Source organism: Mustela putorius, unplaced genomic scaffold (genome assembly GCF_011764305.1).
Source record: "Mustela putorius furo isolate JIRA1106 unplaced genomic scaffold, ASM1176430v1.1 tig00001566_pilon_pilon_pilon, whole genome shotgun sequence".
In the NCBI taxonomy this organism is placed as follows: Eukaryota; Metazoa; Chordata; class Mammalia; order Carnivora; family Mustelidae; genus Mustela; species Mustela putorius.
Window position 1 is genome coordinate 295299 of NW_025421798.1, and position 18841 is coordinate 314139.

The window sequence follows — 18841 nt, forward strand, 5'->3', positions numbered from 1 at the left end:
TTATTTTATCCAGATAAGAATATGTGAAGGAGAGAATAAAATACTAAAAGTGTGGCAAAGACCCCAGGAAAATGTGCTTTAATCCAATCAGAAGAGACCCCATATCGTGGGGAAAGAAAGGGGGTAAAAAGAAGTTCAGAGAAAAAAAATAAAGAAAAAGTATAAAAAAGAAAATATATATATATTAAACTGATGAATAGAACAGAGTTACCCACTTAATTTTGGGAGTATTTTGGTCTCTTAGAAGAAACTACCTCCCAAAATCTTAAAGAATGAAAAATTTTATATATATATATATATTATGTATGTATATATATATATATATTCACACACACATACGTACAATAAGGGTAAACACAATGAAGGGATGGAATATGACTATGAATATGACAATTTAAAAAAAAAAATTTGTATGAAAGGAGTTGATAAGATAAGTTGTTTGGGAGAATTAAGGAAAAGAACCTGGAGAGAATTTGCTTAGTCTGGAAACTAGAACAAAAGCCCTGTGCTAGATTTAGGGTATATTTTGATAAAGTAGAAGAAGTTGTATTCCCAATTTTTTAGAAGAAAAATATCCATGTATATACAAAAAATAAAGTGAGATACAATGAAGGATAAAATATAACTATAATATTGAAGGTTCAAAAATACTTTTTTGTGAAAGGTGTTGTTAAGATAAACTAGTTAAGAAATGTTAAAAGAGGAAAGTATAAGTTAATTAAATTTTAGCATAAGAAAAAATAAAAGTAAAAAAAATTAATTAACTTTGCAAAACTAAAGAATCATGGGGAGAAATCTATGAATTCCATGCTTTGCTTTCTCCTCCTCTGGAATTCTGCTGTTCTCCTTGGTAAGTGAACTTGGTCTTGGCTGGATTCCTTATGATCTTCTGGGGGAGGGGCCTGTTGTAGTAACTCTCAAGTGTCTTTGTCTGAGGCGGAATTGCACGGTCCTTACCAGGGGCCTGGCTAAGTAATCCTCTCTGGTTCACTTTCGGGAGCTTTTGTTCCCTGAATGCTTTCCATAGAGTTTCGGAGGATGGGAATGAAAATGGCTGCCTCCCAGTCTCTAGCCCTGAGGAGCCGAGTACTCGGGGCCCCATTGCTCAGTGCACCCTCAGAGAAAAGCACTCAGTCACTCCCATCTCTCTGACACCTGGCCGTGCTCCAAGCTCACCCAGCCTGTGACCAAGCATCTCTGTCTCTGGCACACAGCCCCAGCTGGAGTCTCTAAACCCAAGCAAATCCCTGAGCTCTTCCAGGGAGGGTCTCCCCGGATCTTGTGGGGTCCCTGCTCAAAGAGCAGTGTCTTGACTGTGCCACGTATCACAGTTTAAGGTAACCCCAAGTTGAGAGCTCACTCCTCGTCTCTGTCTCTAGCTGGCTTCCCCGCTCTAATACCTGCAAGCTCTGCAACACTCAAGACAACGCCAATCCTTCTGTGACCCCACGGGGCCTGAGGCCACATTGTCCCCACGTGGGCTTCACCTGGCTTAGCCTCTGGAGGGATGTCCCTCAGTGGAGCTGACTTTTGAAAGATCTCATTTTTGCTCTGTTGCTCTGCCGCTTGCCGGGAGCCAGCCCTTTTCCCCGTGGTCTATCTTCCCATTGCTTTGAATTCAATTCTCCACAGGTCCTTCCTTTCAGAAAGTGGTCGATTTTCTGTTTCTAGTATTATTGCTCTTCTCTTTGATCTCCTTTGGATTTGTAGGTGTTCGGAGTGGTTTGATAAACTCTCTAGCTGATCTCCTGCTACCTGATCTCATCTCAACCTACTACTTGTCTGCCATCTTGACTCCTCCCTATCATTAATTTTTTAAGAGTTAACTTAGTAGTCAGTTGCTAGGTTCCACATGGAGCCAGTTGGTTTTTGTGTTTCCTTTTTAAAAAATTCTAATATTTGGTCATCTGTTAATTTTAAAAGAGGGTTTAAACTGTCCCATTGCACAGTAGCATTATGACATAGCATTATAAGACTATGGTAAAATAACAGATTTGATTTCTTAGTAACGTCTAGTAGAACACTAATTTTAGTTTATGAATACTCAATTTTAGTAACTTCTTTTAATTTAGACATTTGTTTTAGGAAAAAGTCTGTGGAAGATTCTATTATATATCAGTAGGAACCCAAAAAATGACTTATAGTTTCCATAAGTTTGTAGTCCCATCAGAAGTCCCAAAGGTCATTGACAACTGTTGGTCCCCAGTAATTGTCATATATTTGCCCATCTCAATGACATTTGGAGTAGATGCACCCCTTTGTCAGGTTTTAAAGTCAAAATTTTTAAATGTCATAAAATGAGTTGGGAAGCCTTGTCTTAATTGCTCCTAGAAGGTTTAATAATCTCACATCTAAAATTGTTACTTTTTGGACAGTTGGGTGGTTCAGTCTGTTAAGCATCTGCCTTCAGCTAAGGTTGTGATCCCAGGGTCCTGGGATCAAGTCCCACATTGGGCTCCTTGTTCAACGGAGAGGCTGCTTCCCCCTCTGCCTGCCTCTCCCCGGCGCCCCGCTTGTATGCACACTCTCTCTCTATCTGACAAATGAATAAATAAAATCTTTTTTAAAAATAATGAAACTGTTGGTTTGGTGCCTGTTACTTGGTATTTTTACTTTTAAAAATGGTTAATGGGCTAGGCTGCTTTGCTATCACTTCTTGAGAGTCGATTTTTTTATCACATTTTCTTACAACTTCTTGAGAGTCGATTTTTTTATCACATTTTCTTACAAAAGCATTACATTTCACTTGTAAGCATACAGTTTGTAAAAGAATTTTATTCTAAATCTGGTCAGATCTCCTTTTTTAACTGCTGATATACTGCCTGCTTTTCTTGGATTTCACATAAGCTTGTAAGCTTTTTCAGTCTTTTCAGAGGGTTAGTTGCAGGTTTTAATTATTCGTCCTATTGGCTTGCAGTTCACTAAATGCTGTTTTTTTCTATTATTTCTAGCTTCGCTTTTGGTTACCTTTAATGAATGCATTAATTTTCTCTTGAGCACTGCTGACCATCTATACAGCCCATGTTAAATACAATATTGTCAAAAGTTGGGCAGATTACATTCCTAAGAACTCTTAACATTGCTAATGGTATTTTAAAATTACTAAAAGGCTTTTGAGAAGACATTTTGTCCATTCCATCAGCTGTTTACTTCAGTCCGGAAACCACCCCCCTATCTTAGATATTTTCCCTGCATTTTAAGCAAAGGTTGCATTTTTAGATTTGTTAGTTCTCATAATCGTGGTCTGGTTTATATCCGCAGTGGTTCATGTATTTAGTGGAGTGGTATGCAGCCATTCATTTGAATGAAGTGTAGTGTAATGACAGGGAAAGAAAAAGGAGAATATATGGCGTATATTATAATTTAAAAGAAACAGGTTATATAGCAGTGTAACCTCAGTGGTATAAAAATGTGCTCCTAAAATCTTAATATGTTTTTCATTTATATGTATTTCTTGAATTATATATGTTTAAGATGTAGAACATGATCTGATATATGTAGTGAAATGATTTCTATAATCAAGCTAATTAACAAATCATCTCACATAGTTACCTTTTTTATGTGAGGAAAGCACCTGAAATTTCTTGGTATATTTTTCAGTGTTCATTATGGTATTATTAATTATCATTATACCTATACATTGCCCATAAAAATCTTGAAGGTTTTTCACCTAATTCTTAATAGTGATCTTCTGATGGAGCAGTATTAGGAGCTTTCGTTTCAGAGTAAGTGTAAGTATTTAAATTATTGTACATTGGGTATGTTTTTTAAAGCCTTTGGAGTTTTATTGTTAATACCTGTGAACACTATCTGAGTTTTTCCTATTTCTCATCTTTTTTAGCTACTGAAGTGGTGACTGTGTTTGTATTTCAAGAACCATCACTTCTCTCCTCACTCCAGGACAATGGATTAACAGATGTCATGCTTCATGCACTGCTTATCAAAGATGTGAGTCCTTTACTCTCTCTCTGTAAAGAATGCTCTTTGCATACCCTTCCGCATGATATGCACCTTCCCACAATATACCCCTCCCCTATTACCTCTCTGTGCAATAGCCTGGTCAGAGGTTCGTGGCATCTATACCTGAATGCTTTTAGAGGTCTTCAGATTCACTTGATCTGGGGCGCCTGGGTGGCTCAGTGGGTTAAAGCCTCTGCCTTCGGCTCAGGTCATGATCCCAGGGTCCTGGGATCGAGCCCCGCATCGGGCTGTCCGCTCCGTGGAGAGCCTGCTTCCTCCTCTCTCTCTTTCTACCGGCCTCTCTGCCTACTTGTGATCTCTGTCTGTCAAATAAATAAATAAAATCTTTAAAAAAAAAAAAAATTCACTTGATCTTCTCTCTAGGTTCCTGCTACCCGTGAAGTCCTTGGCTCCCTCCCAAATGTATTCAGTGCACTCTGCTTGAATGCCCGAGGTCTTCAGTCATTTGTGCAGTGTCAGCCTTTTGAACGTCTTTTCAAAGTTCTTTTGTCTCCAGATTACCTCCCAGCCATGCGAAGGAGGAGGAGTTCTGATCCTCTTGGTAAGTCACCAGGATTTATCTTACAATAATTGGATTGTTGTTGTGCTAAGATTTTAGGTGATTATTGAGCCACCAGTTTGAGAAGAAAACCCTTTTTTGACCTCACATTTCTCTGGCTAGGTGTTCTAAGCTTAATGGGAATTATCAATATAGTTATTACTATATCACTATGTACATTGTATAGCAGGTAGAAAAGAATACTTCAGGGGTACCTGGGTGGCTCAGTGGGTTAAGCCTCTGCCTTTGGCTCAGGTCTTGATCCCAGGACCCTGGGATCAAGCCCCACATTGGGCTCTCTCTGCTCAGCGGGGAGCCTGCTTCCCCCTCTCTCTTTGCCTACTTGTAATCTCTCTGTCAAATAAATTTTAAAATGAAATCTTAAAAAAAAAAAAGAATACTTCACCTTTATCTTCTGCTCATATTTTCATGTTTCTCAGCAGTTCAGTGTGTGTGTGTGTGTGTTCAGAAGTTCAAAGTTTTAATCCAAATTTGTACAAGTGTTGGGAAAACCTTTTCCCTTCCTGGGCCACCAAATGGTCCAAATCACGTTCCTAGGTGGCCTAAGTGGCTCCAGATCTTCAGGTGATCCCTCCAGACCATGCCCTCATGTTCCAGTTGGCTGTAGCGTTTGGGCGGGTCAGAAGCTGAACTGTGGAGTGACTCACAGAAGCTGCCCCCCTCTTCTTGGGTTAGGGCGGGAGGGGCAGCCCTGAATTCCCAGGTGGACTACCAGGAGGCAGGACCTACACTGCACTGCCCTCAGTGGGATTACCCAGAGGAGCAGGAATTATCCAGTGGAGATCTTGGGGGCAAGTTCACCTAGGGCTTGGGGTCTGGCACAAGAGGGAAAGGTCTCCTTGGGAAATTTCCACCTGTCATCATTTCTGTGCCACTTGGATGCCTCAGTGGCCAGAACTTGAGAGAGGCTGAGGACTTCCTTCCAGTGACCTTTGGATGTGCAAATAAGAGGTAGTGTTCCTCAGACTATCAAAGTTCATTGTTAGATCTGCTGTCATGGTGCTAGTGAGAGACGGGTATTTGGGGCAGTATATTTCCAGATCTACTATCTAGCAATAGGAGATACAAAGTCCTGAGGTGTTGATCTTAGTAGACTTCTATTCTAATCTAAGTCCCCAGAATAGTCACAAATGAATAGATTTCCTTTCCAGTGTATTTGAGACCATATTATTGAGGAATAGTGAGGAGGTAGGGTTCTAGAAAGAATCCAGTTTTCATAAGTGTACTTTGTCTTTCGAGCTGCCATTGTCATTCTCTATTGGGGCAGCCGAGGATTAATGGTTTTATGCTTCTTTCTTTTCTCTCTCTCTTTGCTAGTTCAGACCTTGGTAGTAGAGATTGCAAGGGTAGAATGTAATGTACGTGGTTATTTTTAAATATGTTCAGTAGACTGATGGGGTTTTTTTCTTCCTCCCTAATGATTTACTTTCAGAAGTTGGTGTGAATTCATTTGAGAAAATGTGGCATTAGAAAAATCATAACCACCAGCTCAGTTTCTTCTTTCCTCCTCATTGGCAAAGAAGATAGCTCAAATTCTATTCTTTCAGTCTTTCTAACAGTTCATTTTTGCTTTAAGGGGATACTGCATCTAACCTGGGGAGTGCTGTTGATGAGCTCATGAGACATCAGCCCACCCTCAAAACAGATGCAACAACGGCGATCATCAAGGTAGGAAGTGATTAAGACTAACCATGGGCATGAGAGAGCAGTTAAGGGGGTTTTTAAGAAAAAAACTTGGCCTGCTGGAGGTCATCTGGATTCTTGGGCTAGGCCTAAAAGAGGATTATATCTGCCTTATTTTCTCCATGTCCTTGGGTTTGTCCTTTGTCCCGGACCCTCCCCCAAAAGTCACTTAAGTATTGTGTTCTTCCATAAGATATTAACAAGTTGCCAGGATTTAACTTCATTTGTAAAAGCATGTTACTTTTTCTAATCTTTGTTTCTTGATATTTTTTTCACATTTAGTATCCCTGCCAGTTGCCTGAATGATGTAGGAGTTCCTAGTTATTGTGAATTGGGACATGAAGTCAGATTAGTCATTCGATCACTTAACATCTGTGTTAACAAGTTATTTAACTTCAGAACTTCAGTTCCCTTATTTGTAAAATGGGATTGATGACTATATTTCATAAGTGATATATTTTACATACATACATGTATATAAAATGTTTTGGTACTTCTGTGTATAACAGATAGAAAATGCTCTAAAAGTGTTAGTTGTCCCCCGTTTCTTATTTACTAATAAATAATCCTATTTTCTGTGTCTTACAGTTACTTGAAGAAATCTGTAATCTTGGAAGAGACCCTAAATACATCTGTCAGAAGCCATCAATCCAGAAGGCTGATGGAACTGCAGCTGCTCCTCCTCCAAGGTCTAATCATGCTGCAGAAGAGGCCTCTAGTGAAGATGAAGAGGAGGAAGAAGTACAGGCCATGCAGAGCTTTAATTCTACCCAACAGAATGAAACAGAGCCTAATCAGCAGTAAGTATTGACAAGACAGGTTTCCTAGCCTTGTGATCTTAGGCATGTCATTTTCATCCATAACATGAGGGAGTTGGTTCATTACAGGATTCTTCCAGCCCTAAGAGTCTAGTTTTTTCTTTCTTTGACCATTGTGCATCATTTAGGCTTTCATAATTAATTGTATGGATTGCCTTAGCAAGGTGTCTTTCTTTAAAATTTGTTCATGGAATTGAATCCACTATATCAAGTTTATGGGTTTTTCTCAGAGGACTTTTTCCCCATTGTTGATTTGGTATTTGCATCATTGTTTGATTGTTTGCATAAGTGAGCACATAATGAAACATTGCACTTTTGAAGCCTGTCTCCAAAGTCCTTAAAAATTACAGAGATTTGTTGTTGGTTGGTCTTTGCTTTTGTTTGATTACTATCTGTTTATTTTAGATAAATCATAAGTCTTTGGAATATACGATATTATTATAACCAGGCACGGTAGATTTTCCTTCTTATTTCTGTTTATTTAAGTTTTGTTTTACATAAAAATTGACTACCTGAATGAGTTGGGGGATGGGCTTAAGACTGCTTGCTGGCTGGTGGTGCATAGTCTACCAGGCTCTTTGAGCTTATATTGTCACATGCAAGGGGTGAAATGTAACTTGTAGCTGTAACTTTTTAAAAAAAATTTATTAGGCAGAGAGAGAGAGGAAGGGAAGCAGGCTCCCCGCTGAGCAGAGAGCCCAATGCGGGGCTTTATCCCAGTCCCCTGGGATCAACAACCAGAGCTGAAGGCAGAGGCTCTAACCCACTGAGCCACCCAGGTGCCCCCGTATCTGTAACTCTTAATCATATTCATGCCAGAAGAGGGTGTGATACCTCTGAGCTGTCATGCATTTATCCATTTAATAAGTGCTCTTCTGGTTTATAGATACCTAGTTCTGAGAAAAACAGGAAATGTTTTAAGTGTGGATATGAATGGGCTTGGGCTGGTCTTGAATGACAGTTTGGAACTTAAGAGAAAATTATGGCAGAATACACAGAAGGAGGAAAGTCCTGGACAACAAAACTGGTGTGCCCTCTTGGAGCTCTAGGAAGTGATGAGCCTGTTGGTATGAGGTTTGTTTGGGTTTTGGTTTTGGGTGGGTTTGTTGTTTTTTGGAGGAGATGCATTAACTACTAAGTTTGTTGGACAGATGTGTCTTACCCTTGTCTGAGATGGCAACTTCATTCTAGCAGCATCTTCTAATTTTGATTAAAACATTCTCTTTCGGAAGAGACCTGAAAGAAAACAAGATTTTATATGCAGAGGAGTCAGAATCTGTGCTTACTTGCCACACCCTTGATTGTTAGCCACCCTGCGAGAGAGAGAGAGAGAGAGAGAGAGAGAGAGAGAGATACTGTTTCCTTTCCTGACTACAAGACAAGGGAAGGATTTCTTAAACTTGAGGAGTGGGAGGGTGGTTTTGAGTGAGGTTGCACGTGTTCATCTGCATATAACTTTTTCTCTACCAGAATACCTTAGAATAAAATGTGCCCACATTTTAAGCTATCATAGTAAATTGATGTTTTCTCACACCCTTGTATTTTTTCACTCCGTGCTTTTCATGGGATATATGTCACTGTGTACTATTTATATTTGTCCCCACCCCACCCCAAATTATCTTATCTCCTTCTTTTCTATCTACTAAATTCCTGCTTAGCCAGTTCAAACGTCACATTCTTAAAGGAGCTTTTCCTTTTACCTCCGAATGGGAAGTCAGTCTTTTGTGTTCTTCCCAAAGTTTAGTTGGAATTATTCATATTTTCTAATGGTTTCTCCCATTAATCTGTGTGCTCCTCCAGGGAAGGGACAATGTCTCATTTTACAGTGTATCCTAATTACTTTGTATATAGCGGATAATTGGCCAGTAAATGTTCATTTGGTGCTTTGATGGAATGACTCTAGAGCATTAGATGAAGGATTTCCTGAGTTTTAAATGCCAAGAGAGGTGGATCCTAATGAAACATGAATGAGAAGAAATAGTAAAAATACAGGCATGCACAGCATTAATAGTCTACCATAGTGTTAATCATATGTAGCTTCTAAAGCTATAGAGGACTCTAGCAATTGCTATTCCATGGTATTGATGTTTTGCTATACTCTGTGTGGTCTGGGTGTTTATCACTACCTCATTCACATAACATATCTAAGAGTCTCACAAATGTTGACATATGTATACTTTCCCAGTTCTGCCACCTTCAGAAGTCTCAATTGGGTTACTCTGGATTATTAAGGCTGGAAGGAAAAGTAAGAAACTGACTAAACTCAACCTTCATCTCGAAAGCCATAATATATTAAAGGGAGTTCTTTTATCTCCCTATCCCAGGTAGTTGTTATGGTGGGAGTTACTATGTACTTTCTGCCAGTATGGGAAGAGGCTTAGAAAAATTTATAGTGTGTGCCATCCCTTCTCTCCAGAAGTCTTATTTGTGTCCCCCAACTCACCCCCAATGCAGAATTCTTCAGTGGGACTCTCAAATTCCAGTCTCACGTGTCCTCATCTGTTGTCCAGTGCCTTAAATAAACACATGAATATATTTTTTCCTGTTTTTTAATTAAGGTTTAATTTCTGTAAACTGCACAATCTTAAGATTCCAATTTCTCTACCCTAAAGCAGGACAGCTACTTATTTTTTTTTTTTAATTTATTTATTTTAGAGAGAGCGCACATTGCCAGGGCATGGGCAGAGGGAGAGAACCCTCAAGTAGATTCCCCACTGAATGTGGAGCCCAACTGTGGGGCATTATCTCAACCCTGAGATCACAACCTGAGCCAAAACCAAGAGTCGGACACTTAATTTATTGTGCCAGCCAGGCGCCCCTACTTATTTTAATCATCACTAAATAAATTTGTATGTTCTAGAATATTCTATAAAAGCAGTATATGGAGTCTCATATGTGTAGCATACCTGATGTATGTACTTTCTTATATCTGGCTTCTGTTGTTCAGCGTGTTTTTGAAATTCATGAGAAAGGAATCTCATTGTTGCATCTCCAAGTTGGTTTCTTTTCGTTGCTGAGTAGTGTTTCATTGAATGAATCCACTCCTGTGGATGGATTTTTGAGTTTCTAGGTTTTTCCAGGATAAAATAATATTTTTTTCTTTATTTTTTCTAAAATCAGCAGCTTGCATTTGAAAATGCTGTTTGTATTTGATCTTGAGACATGTGGTTTTGTGCTCAATCTGGAATAAGGAAATTTAGGCACTACAGTCTACCCCAGATACATGACAGTTTGGTCTACATCCAAAGACATTCACAAGTAATTCTAAATACTTGTGTTTTGGCCTCTTTCTTCTGCCTTCTAAACTGTTCTCATGTCAGTAAAACTGATACTGCTGGGGGTGAATATACTTGCCAATGAGTAACCAGGGCTTTTAGTGAAGGCACCATGGTTTATTTTGTGGTGGATTCCATTTACTTTGCCTAACTTAACTGCCTATCCTGAACAACTTGAAAGAAATGAGATATATAAATCCATGTCGTCTCTGGAACTTGAATAGCAAGTGTCTGGGCTTTAAAGGCAGCCAATTAGAAAAGCAGCTGTTTCCTTAATTGTAGCTCACTGGGAGGACTTCTTTGCCAAAGGCAGCTGTGTCTCCTCAAGAGCTGGAAGAAAGAGATGATTCACACCACCCCACCCCAAATAATTCCCTGAGACCTGTTGTTCTATACCCTGTAGTATGACACACAATTGGAATTTTTCTTCTGTGCTTTTTTTTTTTAGATTTTATTTATTTATTTGTGAGAGAAAGGGAGAGAGCATGTGCACAAGGAGGCAGAGACCGAGAGAGAAGCAGGCTCCCCACTGAGCAAGGAGCCCAATGCAGGACTTGGTCTGAGGACCCTGGGATCATGACCTGAGTCAAAGGCAGCAGCTTTAACCGACTGAGCCACCCAGGCGTCCCTTTTCTGTACTTCTGATTAAGGGCTCCAGTACCATAAATACACATGTAAAATTGAGTTTGGGAATATGTGTGCTTTATTCAAAGGGGAGACAGGAAGTTTTTAATTTGACAGTTAAGGTAAATTGTTTTATTCATTGTAGGAATGCAGACTTAACTGCTTCATAGATGGTATGGGTCAAAGTTTCATATGAGGTTAAGATTAAAATTCTTCTTAAAACCAGTTAATAGAGGGATTTCTACTAGGGAGAATTTATCATATGTACTGTTCCTGTATGATGTTCTAAGCCTGGAGGCCCAAAGAGGAGGATAATGAAAAAGTGATTATTGAACAAATTTGTTCCTAGATTTGGATTAAGAACCACGTGTTGATTTATTTTCTTTTATTTTCCCTAACTTCTATTTCCCTAAGCAAATGAAGGAAGTACCTTGGTCCCATTTCATGATATTACTTTGGCTCTTTGTCATTGCCTTCGGTTTCTACAAAGGGACAAGTATTTAATTTGGGCTAGAGCCACACCTGTACTCCTTAGCTGTAGAGATGGATTTATTGGTTCTTTTCCAGAAGGTGCAATGAAGCTGGGGTAGATGATTGGTACAAGTAGCAGGGAATGCCGCAGTGGTTCTGAGAAGGAGCTTTACGGTCAAGGAAAGGTTGCAGTCTTGCCATGGAATCATTCCACTCGTGGCTTATAGGTCCTGCCTTTGTACAGAGCTCTTCCCTAAATTCTTCATTGAGAGTGTTCACGATATCCTTGCCAAACCCTAGCTCTGGATATTTCATCACTGAAACCATTTCTGATGCCTCTCCACTAGGTCTAGTCTCCATTTTGCTGTCAATGCCCTCATGCTTGACAAATCTTTATTTACATCTTGTCTTGCTCAAGGACAAGAACTGTGAACTTCTTGCAAATTCTCTTGCTTTCTCTATTCCCCTACTTCTCCCTTTTATTTCTGCCCCTTCCCCCCCCCCAAATGTCTTCAAGAGCCTGTATCCAGAATGCTCCCTATTAGACTCAAGTTTTGTCCTTTTCTAGGGTTTACCTTGAGGTAGATTTTGTTTCATTTTAATATATTTTTGTGGATTTTCTGTTTATTTCTTGCAAAAGCCAAGATTGAGCTAAGTGCTGCATTTTCTGCAGCTGTGGCATTAACTGCAGCATTGAAGTATCCGAAGCAAATGACCTGATCACAGTTTTTTGATAGTTCAGGGACTGTTGTGATACAAATATAAATTGCTAAGAAAGGAGGCTTTGGGTGTTGGCTTCATCTTTTTTTTTTTTAAAGATTTTATTTATTTATTTGACAGACAGAGATCACAAGTAGGCAGAGAGGCAGGCAGAGAGAGAGAGAGAGGAGGAAGCAGGCTCCCTGCTGAGCAGAAAACCCGATGCGGGGCTCGATCCCAGGACCCTGGGATCATGACCTGAGCCGAAGGCAGAGGCTTTAACCCACTGAGCCACCCAGGCGCCCCGGCTTCATCTTTGATTAACTTGTTCTGAATGGTTTGTCAGTCTAAGCATGGAATTTTGAACAAAATTAAATTCCATTTCCTGCTCTCTATTATAACTTTAAACCTGATGCAAGAACATGGTAAGATGTTTATTGTATTTGTTTCTTTGTCTAGCTCTTGTCTTCAACAGATGTTTCAATAGTCTTAATCAAACTGGCTTTTTTTTTTGTATTTTCATATTGATGAATTCCTTCTATGATAGTTTGCCTAAGATAGTTTCTTTTGAGATACGTGCATATGCTGAGTTTGTGAAGACTTGGTTTTTCCTTTTGTGCTCTCAACCTACTCGGGCTAGAAAAACTAGTTTTAGAATTGATTTCAGCTTTTTTTTTTCCTATACTGTACTGAAGTCTAGAAGTCTGACTTAGAGAAAGGACCTAGAATTTCATGCTATTTCCCTTTCCTCACTTCGTTCTCTTGCACTGGTATTGTGAATTTGTGTAACTCACTCTTTTCTCCCTTAACAGGGTTGTTGGTACAGAGGAACGTATTCCTATTCCCCTCATGGATTACATCCTTAATGTGGTAAGATTCATGGTAGGGTAAACTGAGTAAAGGTGTGTGTTTTTCTGGAAAATGTGTGGGATTACCAGATAGTCTAGTGATTTCCACATTTATTTTCATTGGGGCCCTTAAAGTGTAGATCAGTGGGAAAAGATGTGCAAACCTTGTTCTGTAAGACTGGTTTGCCAACAGTTGGACAACACTCTTCCTTCTTCTAAATACTCTCAGTTTTTTGTTCATTGTTACTATTTGCCATTGGAATTTAAACAGGAGAGTGGGCTGTTTAGGACAATCCAGTATTATTTTCTTTAAATGTGTCCAACATAAATTTTTCCCATTACTTGCTATTTTTCCTGTTAACTTCTCCTTTATATTAAAAAAAATAGTAATATGACCATTTCTTTCAACTTACCATGTGTTTCACAGGAAAAAAGGGAAGATTTTGAATTTTCCCAGAGTTGTTTACCTATAAGGGCCCACTTAGCAATTGTTCTAGCCCACTAAGCACTTCCAAGACTTCCAGAGATGGTTCCTTATGCCTGTGTGTTTCTTGCCCACATTTTACATTCTTCCCTTAAAAAAATGCTTTTGTTTGGTCCAAGTCACTCTTTTTTAGAGTTCTGGTTTTCATTTGCATTATGAACACATTGAGAAAGAGTATCCATTTTTATTTACAGGGAGAGGCAACATAGTATCATGTAAGAAGCACATTAAGAGATCAGATATGATTTTGCCACTAATTCATGGATGTGGCCCTGAGCAAATCATTTATCCTCTCAAATTACATGACTTTAGGTGTGGCCAGAAAGGTAGATTGGGAAGAAGTAATTATTCCTGTGTGGTATTTTTTGGAGGTTTCGTTTTTGTTTTTTGGATGTTTAGGGTCCATATCCTATCTCTCTCCCTATTTATTTAAGGTTTTGGTATTCTAGAAAATACTGATTTTATGACTGCAAGGCAACCCCTGTCCTTACTCCAGGCTTGCCTTTTAGTTCCAGATGTCAGACTCTAACTTAATTTTTTAAATTTTCATTACCTAGATGAAATTTGTGGAATCTATTCTGAGCAACAATACAACAGATGACCACTGCCAGGAATTTGTGAATCAGAAAGGACTCTTGCCTTTGGTTACCATTTTGGGCCTTCCCAATCTGCCCATTGACTTTCCCACATCTGCAGCCTGTCAGGCTGTTGCAGGTGTCTGCAAATCCATATTGGTAAGAGCTTCTGGCCAAATATCTTCATTTCTTTTCAGAAATCAATTTTGTAATACTTCTGTATACATGTTTTTACTTTGGTCTCCCTTTACTTTCAACTAAAAAATAAGAAATGTGTGGCTATGTATTACAAGTGAATCAAGTGAATTTTGTGACTAATAAGTAGTGTGTCACATTATTTCTCATTGAAAAGTTAAATTATTTGTTCATTGTTCTTAGGTTTGGTATATAGTTCCAGTATTTGAGTTTATTGGAGGGGATGGTAGATGAAGAAAGTTTTGGAACTGGGTTTATTATTCTTGTGTCATCCTTTCTCATGGATGCTTTTTAACACAATCTGGTATTGTTTAGTCATATAGCTTTTTTCCTTTTTCAAGCTTGATAGTCATGCATTTTAACCATAAGTGACCTATAGTTTATTGCTCAAATTTTGCCCAAAAATTAAGTGCTTTATTTACTTTAAGTAGTAGTAAAATGCACATCATATGATGTTTACCTTTTTAACCATTTTTAGGTATATAGTTCAGTAGTCTTTAGTACATATACATTGTTGTACAACTGATCTCCAAAAGTTTTTTACCTTGCAAAACTGAAATTCTGTACTCATTAAACAACGACTCCACACTACTCTCTCCCTCCCAACCCCTGGTAAACATTGTTCTACTTTCTGTCTCTGACTTTGACTGTTCCAGGTACCTCATGTAAATGTAATTCATAAGGTATTTGTCTCTCTGTGATTGGCTTATTTTGCTTAGCATAATGTCTTGAAGATTCACCCATGTTGTAGGATATGTCAGAATTTCCTTCCTTTTTATGATGCTGTTGTATGTATAAGCCACATTTTGTTTATCCAGCCATTCACTGATAGACCATTGGGTTGCTTCCACCTCTTGATTATTTTTGAATAGTGCTGCTATGAACACAGGTGTGAAAATACTTACTTAAGACTACTGTGTGTGTGTGTGTGTGTGTGTGTGTGTGTGTTTGTACAGTAAAAGCACTTAAGGATCTACTGTCAGCAGATGTCAAGTATACAACATTATTAACTATAGACACCAAGATATATATTATATCCCCACAGTTTACTCATAACTGAAAGTTTGCCCTTTGACCAACATCTGCACGTTTCCCCCCAGCCCCTGGCAACCATCATTCTGCTCTCTGGTCCTATGTATTTGACTTATTTCGATTCCATATAAAAGTATGATCATACCCAAGACTTCTTTCAGTTCTCTTAGTTGTATACTCAGAAGTAGGATTGCTGGATTATATGGTACCTATTTTTAATTTTTCAGGGAACCACCATACTGTTTTCCATAGCAGCTCCAGGATTTTCACATCATTCCATCCAGCAGTGTACTACGGTTCCAATTTCTCTGCATCCTCACCAACACTTACTTACTTTTTCTTTTCCTTTTTTTTTTTTCCCTGTTGTTGTTGATAGTAGCCAACCTAATAGGTGTGAATTGAGATCGCATGATATCAGTTTGCATCTTCTAATGATTGGTGATGTTGAGCATCTTTTTATGTGCTTACTGGCTATTTGTGTATCTTTGGAGAGATGTCTATTCAAGTCCTTTGCCCATTTTTTAGTAGGGTTTGTTTTTTGTTGTTGTTGAGTTATAGGGGTCCTTTCTATATTCTGGATATTAATTCCTTATCAGATAAATGATTTGCAGTATTTTCCTCTCTTCTCTGGTTTGCCTTTATCTCTGTTAATAGTTTTGATGAACAAAAGGCTTTAATTCTGATGAAGTCCATTTTATCTTTTTTATGCTGTTGCTGTGCTTTTGGTATCAAATCTAAGAAGTCACTCCCAAATCCAAAATCCTGCAGCTTTTACCCTCTGGCTTCTTCTACATGCTTTTATAGTTTTGACTCTTTTATTTAGGTCTTTGATCTATTTAGAATAATTGTTTTTATATGGTATATATGATGTATTTCTTTATGCCAGTACCACATTTTTTTATTTATCTTTGTGATAAGCTTGGAAATCAAGAAGTGTGAGACCTCCAACTTTGTTCTTTTTCAAGGTAGTTACATCTATTTGGGGTCCCTTGAGATTATTCTACAAATTTTAAGAGAGAGATTTCTATTTCTGCCCTCCCCAGCCATTGATGATTTTATAAGGATTGCATTAAATCTGTGAAGCTCCTTCATTAGCTGGATTGTGCAGTGATAAGAAATTTCTGGTAAAAATCAGTAATACAGTTGCGTTTGGATTTGTAAAGTCCGTAATTGTGACATATCCGTAATGTTTTATTTTGCTTTACTCTTTGCAATATTAAGTGCTGTTTATAGGAGAGAGGTAAAGAGGCTGTGCTCCATCATTATCCTACCTCTAAGATACTATGTGAGAATTCATAGATTTATCTAAAGCCACAGTAAAGGCACATAAGTTATCCTATCTTTGAATGGCAAGTGATAGTATTTTATTGTGAGATTTTCTGCAGATTTGAAAAGCAATTACAAGGGCCGTGTCCTATAATCCTTGAGTTGTCTCATAAAAAAGGAGATTGCCTACCTCATTCCTATTCTAGAATCATCTCTTTTATTTTAGGAAGAAAAAAACAGTAGTAATACTGGTCACTTCCATACTTTGAAAACTTGCCTAATATTGCTCCTTGTTGAGCAAAATTTATAATTAATCTTATAGTATAGAGTCATTGCTATAATAGTATTTTCAGTTTGGCCATCACAAGCTTTTAAATATGATTGACTTACCACATTTGAAAGCCTCTCATTTGAGAGAGGTAAAGTGTTGCTCTAAAAGGAGGCATTGAGGTATATCATATCTGCATTCATATTTTGGCTCTACCATTTAACCAGGTGGGATACCATGGCCAGGTTCAAAATTTGTGACACTTGTCTTCTACTTCTTCCATTGTGACTATTAAAGATGTGGTGTATATGAAGTTCATTGTATATTAATACTTTAATTATTATTCTTGTTTCAGACACTGTCCCATGAACCCAAAGTCCTTCAAGAGGGTCTCCTTCAGCTGGACTCCATCCTTTCATCCTTGGAGCCCTTACACCGCCCAATTGAATCTCCTGGAGGCTCAGTGTTGTTGCGAGAACTGGCTTGTGCTGGCAACGTTGCTGATGCTACCCTTTCGGCTCAGGCCACACCTCTACTCCATGCGCTCACTGCTGCCCATGCCTACATCATGATGTTTGTTCATACTTGCAGAGTTGGACAGGTAAGAATTGGGGGGCGAACAAGCTAGTTTAAAGCCAGTGAAGTACATAGGTCACATACTGGGCATCTTACTCTGCTTAGAAACAGTTCTACCTGGGCTAGCTGCTAAAAGAACAGATTTTTTTTTTTTTTTTTTTTTTTTTTTTTTTTTTTTTTTTTTTTTTTGGTGGGGGATGCAAGCTTATGCTTCAAGATGCTGTCTAGTTTATTTTCCCTTTTTTTTATTAGAATTTGGGTGACCATATAATTTGTGAATTAGACTTTCTTTTTTTTTTTTTTTAAGATTTTCATTTATTTACTTGATAGACAGAGAGAGATCACAAGTAGGCAGAGAGGCAGGCAGAGAGAGAGGGGGAAGCAGTCTCCCTGCTGAGCAGAGAGCCCAACATGGGGCTTGATCCCAGGACCCTGAGATCATGACCTGAGCCGAAGGCAGAGGCTTAAACCACTAAGCCACCCAGGCGCCCCTTGTGAATTAGACTTTCTTGAGAGTAAAAGTTGAGTTGGAAACTTTTTGTTGAGTGCTACCTCAGGAATTTGATCATTGCTCATGTTTTATTAATTTACTATAAATAATAGGCATTAATGGGGCATCTGGGTGACTCAGTCGGTTAAGCACCTGCCTTCAGCTCAAGTCATGGTGTTAGGGTCCTGGAATCGAGCCCCACATCAGAGAAGTCTGCTTCTCTCTCTCACTCTCCCTCTGTTCTCTCTCACTCGCTCTCAAATAAGCAAATAAAATCTTTTAAAAAAAATAACAGGCATTAATAGATCTTAGCAGCTACATAGGCCAACTTGGATTTATAGTCCCCTTTTTAGTGGACAAGCTTCAGTTGGGTGCTCATCTGGCCTTATTACTTCCTAATCTTTGTACAGATGCATGTAGGCCTGATAATGGGATGGCAAGAAGGAAATTTGACCATAGCGTGTTTAAGTCAATGGTAATTAAGAGAGATTAGTAAAGATTACCTGAATATCAAACCCTATGTCTGTAATCCATGTGAGGTTCCTCCTGTGGTTCCAGAAAGGGGGGGTGGTTTGTGTGTGCTCATGGTTTTACAACTTTAAGTTCTCAAGTAATCGATTCTAAAGATTAAATGATGTAATGTTTTAGCACCCTTGTTTTATGCTGTTGAGCAGGAGTATATTCTTTGTATCAAATCAATTGAAAAGCATGGATATAAACTATTGAGGAAATAATTACGTGACAAAGGTTTGGAATTGAGTTTTATGACTTTTTATTAAATAAAATTTAAGATGAAATGTTCACTTCAAGGAATTACATAAATCCAAATATTAATTGAAGTTAAGAAGTAAGAGGGAAATAGCAAGTCCCACAGCACAACCTAACAGAATTAGAAGGCTGTCATTGAATCTGCGAAACTGTTTCTTTAAAAAGAGTTGCCTGTGACCATCGCCTCTTGATTTACAAAAAGCAATGAGAAGAAATTGAGAAGGGATGT

The 18841-nt window shown here is 38.5% G+C and overlaps 1 protein-coding gene across 17 annotated transcripts in view; it reads left to right on the top strand.

Moving 5' to 3' along the window:
* Window positions 1-18841, top strand: part of HUWE1 (HECT, UBA and WWE domain containing E3 ubiquitin protein ligase 1) — a 173342-nt gene that overhangs the window by 86951 nt on the left and 67550 nt on the right. For all 17 annotated transcript variants that reach the window (XM_045087833.1, XM_045087836.1, XM_045087835.1 and 14 more), the window contains 7 exons: window positions 3842-3948; window positions 4345-4522; window positions 6117-6208; window positions 6812-7023; window positions 12923-12980; window positions 14000-14176; window positions 17134-17379. In XM_045087833.1, the coding sequence (XP_044943768.1) occupies window positions 3842-3948; window positions 4345-4522; window positions 6117-6208; window positions 6812-7023; window positions 12923-12980; window positions 14000-14176; window positions 17134-17379 (1070 nt within the window). The remainder of the gene's footprint in view (window positions 1-3841; window positions 3949-4344; window positions 4523-6116; window positions 6209-6811; window positions 7024-12922; window positions 12981-13999; window positions 14177-17133; window positions 17380-18841) is intronic.